Genomic DNA, 10,495 nt, shown 5'->3' on the forward strand with positions numbered 1-10,495 from the left:
ACCCACCGTCTTAACCCTAACAAATGGTGACCACCTTGGTGAGATTATTGAGATGAAACCCCAAATGTCTGTACTTAGATGTTATGAGACAATTGCTTTGGCAGAGATGCCCTGCCTGACCCTTTTGTGAACATGAAACCAAAAGTTTCGCGAATTCGACATTAGTCGGAAGAGAAAAAAGAATTATTTCCCACAACCTGGCAATATAAACAGGCTAGTAAAATAGACATGGGTGGGTTTCCCAGTTGTAATGACCTTCATTTCTCATGTGATCATACATAATACACTCAATACAGAAGCTCAAAGCAAATTTGGAAAGGAGGCGTTGGTTTTAAGCTCTTATCACCAGACTTAACATCTGTTGAATTGGGCCTGGGTTGAAGTAATCGTGCAAATAGTTAACAGCCATTTGCCTGCTCATCTGGTTTTCAAAAGCCAGGTTTAGTAAAGTGATCTGTACGTTTGACAGGATGTCTCTCTGCTGCCCTGACGCATGCTTTCATTTTATACGGGACAAAGCTCACACTCTCGTTTTCTTATTGACCGCCGAGGAATGTACTTCATTCCAGGATTGAAGCCTTTTAGGATGCTCACAAGACCGTTGCCTGTATTTGCTCTCCTTGGCCCCAATGCCAGGCATGGAAGATGATCTGGAAATCTCTACCCACACTGGACTTTCTCTTCACAAATGTACCTTGCTTTCTCCTGCCCCAAGGCCCGTCCTATACCTACATTCTCCCCGAAACCTTCTTTCCAGAGATCATACCCCCCCACCCCCAATCCTTGCATGTCCTTCAGATCTGTGACAGGTGAGGTCCTCAGCTGGATATTTTGTTTTGTTGGGAGCAAACACAGCCACCGTGATGGTGCCTTTGAGTGATGTGCTGGACAAACTCGGTGGGATTCGGAGCTGGACCTGGGTCTAGGTACCATCATATCCCTCAGAGTGTAGCACATGCTGGAATCACGGTTGATCATCAAGAAATAGTTTTAAGACTCTGCCCATCCACTGCTTGAACCAGTACTGATACATCTCTGAAATATGGTCCTAAGGGTCTTGTCCATATTATCTATGCCACTGGGATGTCATTAACTTTGGCTCCACAGCTCTGTCAGGCATAGCATGAGCTCAGCTAAAACCCATAGGTCCTCAAGTTTGTCCTGAGATACTAGGTGTGGGGAGCTATTTGTCAGTTAGCATTTGTCTGGTTTTTAAAGGCCACGTGCTTTGTGCCATCAGAATTGCAGATCTGGTCCTTGCTTGCGTCTATGGTTAAGGGGGATGCTAACCTTGGCTGCATCTCCCATTCTCCACCAGCAGTCGCAGGTGGGAGGAAAATGACATCACATGTGAAGATATCCAAACACGTTTCTTGGCACATCAAAATGCATGTGGTAAATCATTTGACGTGTCTCTTGAGTAACCATCATCCTGTTAACACACTTTGTAGAACAGCTACGAGACCGACCGAAAGAAAGTCCAAAACCACCCTGACAAGGCATTCCTTAGGACCTTCTAGCCATCTCCCAACTGCCCACAGTGCTACTTTACCCTCATCCCAGGCAGCCTGCATCAAAGGAATCTCCTGGGTTTTTTTTGACCTCCTCTGGAAAAAGCAAATGAGTCTGGCAGCAAATTGTTCCTGACTTGATATCTTTTGGAGTGTCTTATTCACATGTAGTGACAACTCTCTCTCTCTCTCTCTCTCTCTCTCTCTCTCTCTCTCTCTCTCTCTCTCGTCATTTGTTTGTTGCATTTTTATCTAAACACTAACAGTTCAAATGCTCCAAAGTAGGGAATCCTGGTCTCACCTTGGTATTCCACTCCCACATCTCAGGGTTCTTCCTCTCCGTAGAACAGAATCACACCCCCTGCCTTCCTCTTACCCCTCCTTGCCTCCAGGAAGGATACCATGGGGTTGGGTTCTCTTAAGACAGCAGCATTAATATGCTTGGTCATTCCTTCCCTGGAACAGGTCTGCAGAGTCGCTACATTGGAATTCTCCCTCTCCCTGAAGGGGTCTGTCTGTAACAGCCCCCTCTCTCTTGCCTTGTAGCCACCCTCTACTACCACCTCAGCTTCACTTTCCTCTGAAATGCCAAAGCAAGATGAAATTGATGAAGTCGGCGTGTTCTTCCCTAATGGGGTGAGCCAGGCTTTCTGAGCACCCCGCATAGTGACCAGGGCAAGGGACTTGGATCCTGAAGACCGGGCAGCAGATTTGAACTGGACCACCAATCACCAGCTGCGAGACTTTAGGCAAGTTCTTTTAGCTTTCCTGAACTTATCTGTCTAAGCTCGCTGGGGCTGGCTTGAAATATGTGCTCTTGATTTTGTTCCATTATCTACGCTGACTACATTTAAAGGTTTGTACTTTTTTTTTAAAGGGGGGAGGAAGAAAGTGGGGTATGGGGGGGTAAGTAAGGCTATCAAAGACTGGTTCTCCTCCGATGTTCTGGAAAGGCTGAGAGAGGGACTGGCCCCGGGCATCCTTCAGAGCCTGGCCTGCCTCGGGGCAGCTAGCCTCTATTAGCACCTGCCTCCCCTCCCCCATGTTTAGCCATAGCTGGGTCCAGCGAAGCTCTTAAGGGTAGGTGAGAGAGTTCTTGGAAGGCTCAGCTTCCACAGGGTTCCCCCCCACCCCTCTCCCCCTTTCTAGACTCCTTGATGGTATGGAACCACTTCTCTTACCCCCACTGTCCTCCTCTGCGAAGGTTGGTAGCGGCAATCCGCCAGCTTCCCGCGCTCCAGTCAGTTCTACCATCATCGGGCGTCTTGCCCTGGGCTGGCTTCCCTGCTCCCCATTCTCTCCGCCGCCCGGGAGCTCCCCCTCGGGGCGGCGCGAGGCGGCAGCCTGCGGGGTTGGCGACAGCGCGGGGGAGAGGGGCGGCTGCTGCAATCCTCCCGCCCACGTGCACCGACGGCAGCGAAGCGCCAGCAGTCGCCAGGGCCCGCGCCTCCCGCGCGGGTGGGTGCTTCACCTCTGGGGCTGGTGGGGGACCCGTAACCTGAGTCCCACCGCCGGGACCTCTATTTGCATAACCCGACCCCCCATTTCTTCCCTACCCAGGCTGGAGATGAGAGTCGGGCTCCCCACCGAGGCGTCGTCTTGCCTGTGGTCAGCGCGGGGGCCGCGGGACTGGCCGGAGCGCAGGCGGAGCGGGCTGGCGCACGTGGTAAGAGCACCACTATTTCTTCCTTTTCTCCCCCCTCTCCCTTCGAAACAGGGCTTTGCAGGGTTTTTAAGAGGGTGGGATACCCACAGAGGTTTCGCTGAGCGTTCTCTCCTGTCCCCTTTGAATTTGATCCCCAATTGGAAAGGAGATCGCGCGCAGAGCACGATCGAGAAACTTTCCCAGATAATGCTTTTGGGCGTTTGAAGTAATGGCGAGGACCATTCCCGGGAGAACAACTTTCACGGTTGGCACGAGGAGAACAGCGCTGCTCAGAGAGCGGCGACAAGCCGGCTCCTGGTGGCACTGGGGCTCCCCTGACCACCGTACTCCAATAGGGCAGGAGCCGGCGCGCTGCGGCCGCGGGCATCGCAGGTGATGGGCGGGAGAGCGCCTGCAGCGCCGCGCTCCCTCCACGGCGTGGCGCCGTGGCTCCTGCCCGCTGGGGATCCTCGCTGCTCCGGGTAGCGTGGGTCAAGAAAGAGAACAGCCTAGCCCGGTCTGAATCCCTTTTCTGCGGGACTTTGAAGCTGAGAAGGGCAGGGCAGTTTCCCAGCTTGCGTCTGCTATCCCAGGCTACGTAGATCCCGGAGCCTCGGGCTTGGGTACCCTGCAGTAGCCAGAGCGCATCGGAAGAGGGCTGGGCGCGTGGGGAAGGTGGGAACCGAGTGTCCGGAGGGCCAGCAGTTTTAGCTCTCTTAAAAGTTTTTGGTCATTTAGCAGGAAGCTTTCTCCTGGAAGGGCTTGTTTATTTATTGACTTATTTATTTGCCGGGGAAAACACGTGTGGGGGCCATGGCTACCAGAAACTGTGCCATTTGTTGTCACTCAGCGCAGAGGAAGCTCTAAGCAAGGGCGTGGGGGGGGGGCTATTCCTGGGGTAGACCTTAGGCGCGGGTGGTAGGATGCACCCCTCCCCGTGGGGGGGGTGCGGGGGGTTGGTGAGTTGTGAAGATGAAGGCAGTGTCTTCCTAGGATATCCTGACTGTCGCCAGGCAGGCAGGCGCACACACGCGCGCTGTCAAGAGGGAGGAGGTGTGTAGTGTGTAGCGTAAGGTGTGTTGAGTGGGTTTGTAAGAGGGCAGCGGAGGAGGGAGAGTGTGTAGCGGAAGTGGAGCGAGCGTGGTGTGTGTGTGTGTGTGTGTGTGTGTGTGTGTGTGTGTGTATGCGCATCGGGCAGGGTGAGTGTCCAAGCCTCCATCTGGTCGCCCCCACGCAGCGGACCGCCCAGACACGCCGGGAAGGGCGCCCGCTCTGAGCAGCAGCTGGAGGGGAGGGGGCGGGGAGAGCGCGGGCAGAGGGAGGGGGCGCCTCCGGCCGAGGATCTTTCTCCCCGAAGCTCCCGCAGCCCTTCTGCTCCATTCTCTACCCTAACCCCTACCCTCAAGTTACCTAAAAATACTTAAACAAACAAACAGCCCAGACCTGTTCCGTTTTCACTCCTGTATAAATAGCACAGACTTTCCAAAAAAGCAAGACCGCATTTACTCTTATCACCAGACACTACTTTCCACCGTGTAATTCAGAAAAAGGCAGTCAGCTTCCGTGAGTGCGGGTAATTTTTTTCTCTCTCTCTTTTTTTCTCTGTCTCTCTCTCTCTTTTTTTCTTTTGCTTGCGGTTTTGAGCTGCCAAGAAAGTGAAGGAGGGGTTTGACTGTAGTGTCTCGGCAGCGCTCGGTTTTCTTTCCGAAGTTTAATTTTCCGGAATGGCTCCCAAACAAGGGCCGGGGAGGCGGAGCCGCCACTACCGGATCTTCTCCTTTTTTGGAAAGTCTCGGAGAACCGGAATTCCTCCCCGCCCCAAGAGACAGAGCTACCAGCGCGGCCGCCGTGGGTGAACTCACGGCGGCCGCGCTAGGGTCGGTGCTCGCGCCTTCTTCCCGCTGAACTCTGCAGTCCGGAGTCCCCGCTGCAGGCAGGGGCCGAGAGCCCCAGACCCGGGTGGTTGTCCACCGGCTGCAAATCGTTCCTGGCGAGCTCAGCGGAGCCCGCGCAGCCAAGCCCGTATGCAAATTGGCCATGTGACGGCAAAAGCTGCCAGGCCCAGCCCTGTTCCTCAGTCCATATATGGGCAGCGACGTCACGGGTATTGAAGACCTGCCCATAAATACTCCGAGCCTAACACTTTCCGTCTGAGAGAGCAGCGATTGATTAATAGCTGGGCGAGGGGACACACTGACTGTTATAATAACACTACACCAGCAACTCCTGGCTCCCCAACAGCCGGATCACAGGCAGGAGAGAGTCAGTGACGGATAGACTTTTTTTTTTCTTTAAGAAGCCAACAACTTGGTTGCTAGTTTTATTTCTGTTAATTTTTTTCTTTTTTTTGGTGTGTGTGGATGTGTTGTGGTGGTCTTTTCTAAGTGTGGAGGGCAAAAGGAGATACCATCCTAGGCTCAGTTCAACCCCTCTCCAAAAAAAACGGCTTCTCTGGCGCTCCAGGTAGCGAGGGAGTTGGGTCTCCAGGTTGTGCGAGGAGCAAATGATGACCGCCAAGGCCGTAGACAAAATCCCAGTAACTCTCAGTGGTTTTATGCACCAGCTGCCTGACAGCCTCTACCCGGTGGAAGACCTCGCCGCCTCGTCGGTGACCATCTTCCCCAATGGTGAACTGGGAGGCCCCTTTGACCAGATGAACGGAGTGGCGGGAGGTAAGCCGCGTGTCTTCTTCGGAGCTTGTGGGTGGGGAGCGGTGGGTGTGGGGGGGCTTGGAGGGGAGAATGGGGACTTGAGGTGGACGGCGCTGACCACACTGGCTCTGAAGACTGGAAGTAGGCGCAGGGGGAGCGGAAAAAGATAGACTAGGGCTGCCTGGCCGTGCGCGCCAGCAGATGCACCTGGTCACCAAAAGCCACCCGCATGCCTGTAGCTCCGGGCGCGCCCAGCTTTGGCTAGGCGCAGGGTTGAAGCATCATCTCCTGGTCCTTGAAGCAGGTCCATCAGCCGGACTCTGCGCTACTGGGCTAGGGTCAAAGAGATGGGAAAGTTCATCAGTCGGGTTAGAGCTGCGCGTCTGGAGAGCTCAGTGTCAGGGGAGCGCTTAGGGAGCGCGCGGGCAGCGCTCTCTGGGCAGAGCCCACTCCCGGAGGATCTCCCGAGCGCGTTGTCCTTCTGGGGTGGCTGGGAGGCACCACCCAACTTGCGCATCGCCCCAAAGTGAACAGGGTTAACAAGCCGAGGCGGCGGAGCAGGGCAAGTAACAGCGAGAAGCGGCAAGGAGAATGCCTAGGGAGGCCCGCGCTGGCACCGGTGTGCGCCGGTTCCTTGGCGATGCTGTGTAAAGTCGTCTTCCTCAGCCCCCGCGCCTTCCTAGAAGCGCAGCCTCTTAGTCTTAGGCTAAGACAGGGATGCGCGGGTGTCCGGCTTGGCCGAGGATGTTGGGAGGGAAGGGAACCCTAGACTCCTTCCTCCGCTGCCCGGGTTCACACTGGCAGTCTTCAGCTGAAGCGCAGCGGGAGAGGGAGGGGGAGGTGGCACCAGGAATTAGCTTCAAGAACATCACCCACCCACTTATCCATTCTGGGGTTCCCCTCTCTCGCGGCTGGCACCTTCTCTGTACCGCCTGGGATTGATTGGTCGGCTCTTTTTATTGGTGTCTGTATGGTTGCCTCGGCGGTAAGACCACAAGGCAAAGGAGTGGGAGAGAAGTCAGAGGCAGATGGGAAATTGTTTGATATTGTTGCTGCTATTGGGTGTTTTTATTGGGAACTAGAGTCACAGATGGCCGGGAGATGGAAGCAGGAAGGGGCATGCCCTGCTTCTTGGAGATACAGTTTTTGAGTTCCAGACTCTGCCTAACTTCTTACTGTCTCTCCAGGCCTCAGTTTCCCCACCTGTTGCTCTGTAGTGTTGGAATCATGAAATGGGGATTGCCGTGTGTGTGTGTGTGTGTGTGTGTGTGTGTGTGTGTGTGTGTGTGTGTCCGCGCGTCAGCATGCGTGTATGTGAATTAGTTCTTGCCTGTATTCTCATTGTCCCACCTCTTCCCTGACTTTTCCCTCCCCAGATGGCATGATCAACATTGACATGACTGGAGAGAAGAGACCCCTGGATCTCCCGTATCCGAGTAGCTTCGCTCCCATCTCTGCACCTAGAAACCAGACCTTCACTTACATGGGCAAATTCTCCATTGACCCACAGTACCCTGGTGCCAGCTGCTATCCAGAAGGTATCATCAATATTGTGAGTGCGGGCATCTTGCAAGGGGTCACCCCTCCAGCTTCAACCACAGCCTCCTCCAGCGTCACCTCCGCCTCCCCCAACCCACTGGCCACGGGACCCCTGGGTGTGTGTACCATGTCCCAGACTCAGCCTGAACTGGACCACCTCTACTCTCCGCCACCACCTCCTCCTCCTTATTCGGGCTGTACAGGAGATCTCTACCAGGATCCTTCAGCATTCTTATCGCCGCCATCCACCACTTCCACCTCCTCTCTGGCCTACCAGCCACCTCCTTCCTACCCATCCCCCAAGCCAGCTATGGACCCAGGTCTCATTCCTATGATCCCAGACTATCCTGGATTTTTTCCATCTCCGTGCCAGAGAGATCCACACGGTGCTGCTGGCCCAGATCGAAAGCCGTTTCCCTGTCCTCTGGACTCCCTGCGAGTGCCCCCTCCACTCACGCCACTCTCTACCATCCGTAATTTTACTCTGGGGGGTCCCGGTGCTGGAGTCACGGGACCAGGAGCAAGTGGAGGTGGTGAGGGACCTCGGCTGCCTGGCAGTGGGTCTGCAGCAGTGACTGCCACCCCTTATAATCCGCACCACCTGCCATTGCGGCCCATCCTGCGACCTCGAAAGTACCCTAACAGGCCCAGCAAAACGCCAGTGCACGAAAGGCCCTATCCCTGCCCAGCAGAAGGTTGTGATAGGAGGTTCTCACGCTCTGATGAGCTGACCAGGCACATCCGAATCCACACGGGCCACAAGCCCTTCCAGTGTCGGATCTGCATGCGAAACTTCAGCCGAAGTGACCACCTTACTACTCACATCCGAACCCACACCGGGGAGAAGCCCTTTGCCTGTGACTATTGTGGCCGCAAGTTTGCCAGGAGTGACGAAAGGAAGCGCCACACCAAGATCCACCTTCGGCAGAAGGAACGGAAGAGCAGTGCTCCCTCTGCACCTCCATCTGCCCAGTCTTCAGCCTCTGGTCCTGGGGGCTCGCAGGCCGGGGGCAGCCTGTGCGGTAACAGCGCCATTGGAGGACCACTGGCCTCCTGCACCTCTCGAACCAGGACACCGTGAGATGAAGCTCTGGCTGACACACCAGTTTCTCCAGGCCCCAGAGGCCCTCTGTCCGAGCTGCCAACACTACCACCCTTCCCTGTTCCTCCCCATGATCCCGTGATCTGGGCAAAGGACCTTGATGGAGCCCAGCTCTGTCCCACCTTCTCACGGACGGCCTTCCGAAAACTTAGGCCATTTGAAGGGAGTTGACTGTCACTCCAAGAAATGGGGGAGCAAAAAGAGGGCTGGGTGAGGGCCCCTGGCCTACAGGGCTGCGCTCTGACCCTGACTGAGAGATGTCTGACTATGGTCTGCTAGCCCTTTCCGTTGACCCTGGATGCCAGTTGTTCTGAGACTTTTTCTACAATAGGTTGGGAGTTGCTGATTCCTTTGATCGAGGACAGCGGAAAAGACTAAATTAAAGCAAAACTGATGTGGCACTTTAATGGCTTGGGACTGACTTGGGGGTGGGGGTGGGGAGTTGTACAGTGAGCAGAGCCTCATCCTGGCTGCTGCACTCTGGCCCTAGAGCAGTGAATGGAGGTTTCTCTGGCCATCTCAACCCTTAAGCAATATGTCCTAGAAACTCAAGAGAATGGAAGTGCAATGTCGGGCAGGACAAAGCAATATTGGCTCCTTTTTTTGTTGTAGTTGAGGAACAAAGATTATTTTTTCAGTGTATATCCATTTAGATTTTGTGTATTTTTGATGTGCACTGCTCTCCGAGTTCTGAACCTTCGGGAAAAAAATGTAAAGCATTTATGATCTCTTGAAATGAGTCAAAGGTTAACTAACTTATTTAAAGGGGGACGTACATAGGATGCATGCAGTGAGTGGTGTTGCAAGTGTCCTCTGTGCCTTGTGTGATGTGGGCAGTGTTAACAGGGTCTGCATGTGTACAGGATGCCTTACTATGGGAACAGAAAAATCACTCCTTGGGTTTAAGTATGGCTGTATATTTCTGCCTATTAATATTTGGAATTTTTTTAGAAAGTATATTTTTGTATGCTCTGTTTTGTGACTTAAAAGTGTTACCTTTGTAGCCAAATTTCAGGTGAGAATGTGCTTCAATGTCACTGCCGCTGATTTGTTTGGTTATTAGCTCTTAATAGTTGTGGAGAGAGAAACAATCTATTCTAACATAAAAAAACCACTAACTGGAGTTCAGATAATGGATGGCTTATTGACTATGGTGTAAATAAATACTTTTCAACAATATTCTGGTTGCAGAGATCATTTCTGAAGTACTTACTGGGTGGAGTTAAAATAGTTATTGACATCTGAGAACTAGGAACAAACACCGCTTTAGTGAGGGGTTAGCACAAGCCCTCCATGTTCCCTTGCTGGCCTGTGGATAACAAGCCCTACCTAGCTAGGCTTCAGGGATTTCCCGCTGAGTTAGTGAGGAAGCCTTCTGACTCACTGTTCTGTCCCCTGTAACAGCCTATAGCTTCTCTCTGCTCCTGAGTGGGCTCCGGAAAATAAATACTTACAAGCAAGTGCCCACTCAGAGATGACACCCCCCAGGGCTGCTTTCAGAACTCTGACCACGGCCTGGAACTCTGAGTTGTGGCTTTGTGGAAAGTGTGGCAGCATGGTCAAATTAGAAATGACTTTCTGAGTTCCAGGATTAATCTTACAACCACAGGAAACTTTTTCAAAGAGCTATCATTCCTTCAGATCAAACCTGCTCGGACACCGCTGATGCCAGCTGATGCCAATGAAACGGCTTCAGCAATTACCCCAGGACTCATTTCTCTCCAGTCCTGGCGTCTCAGATGGTTGCCCATGTTTGGAGGGATCATTTGTCACAAGCTTGGTGGATCTAGAAATGATTCTCAAAATAGCTTAAGATAGGTAGACACGAGGCTGTAAAACTCCAAGACAATCTAAACTTACTAGGTAAGCTGCCTCCCCCAAAACATTATAAAACTCTAAGGTTTCTTTTTTACTGGGAACATTTTATCATTTTCTTTTAAACTCAAAACCATCTGACCTACCCACTTGTGTTATGCGCGTTGGCATCTTTACTCTGAAAATCTGGACCTCAATATTTATAATGTCCACTGCTCCTTATGCAATGTAA

At 53.0% G+C, this 10,495-nt stretch overlaps 1 protein-coding gene and 1 long non-coding RNA gene across 11 annotated transcripts in view; one reads left to right on the top strand and one right to left on the bottom strand.

The window, feature by feature from the left end:
• Gm32255 overlaps window positions 1-3,619 on the bottom strand; it is a 39,822-nt gene extending 36,203 nt beyond the window's left edge. Inside the window, exon 1 of the long non-coding RNA XR_380523.3 lies at window positions 2,693-3,619. This is a non-coding gene — a long non-coding RNA (predicted gene, 32255). The remainder of the gene's footprint in view (window positions 1-2,692) is intronic.
• Window positions 1,908-9,627, top strand: Egr2 (early growth response 2). Of its 10 annotated transcripts, XM_011243367.3 has the most exons (5): window positions 1,908-1,976; window positions 2,058-2,260; window positions 3,072-3,177; window positions 5,720-5,828; window positions 7,184-9,627. In XM_011243367.3, the coding sequence occupies exons 3-5, from the start codon at window positions 3,079-3,081 to the stop codon at window positions 8,425-8,427; spliced, it is 1,452 nt and encodes a 483-aa protein (XP_011241669.1). In that variant the 5' UTR covers window positions 1,908-1,976; window positions 2,058-2,260; window positions 3,072-3,078; the 3' UTR covers window positions 8,428-9,627. The 10 variants fall into 10 exon arrangements, with proteins under 10 accessions (XP_011241669.1, XP_030100730.1, NP_001360912.1 ...); XM_030244870.1 differs by having other exon boundaries at window positions 1,931-2,260; NM_001373983.1 differs by lacking the exons at window positions 1,908-1,976; window positions 2,058-2,260 and adding an exon at window positions 2,938-2,969.
• The last annotated feature ends 868 nt before the right edge of the window (window positions 9,628-10,495 follow it).

This window comes from Mus musculus, chromosome 10 (genome assembly GCF_000001635.26).
Source record: "Mus musculus strain C57BL/6J chromosome 10, GRCm38.p6 C57BL/6J".
In the NCBI taxonomy this organism is placed as follows: Eukaryota; Metazoa; Chordata; class Mammalia; order Rodentia; family Muridae; genus Mus; species Mus musculus.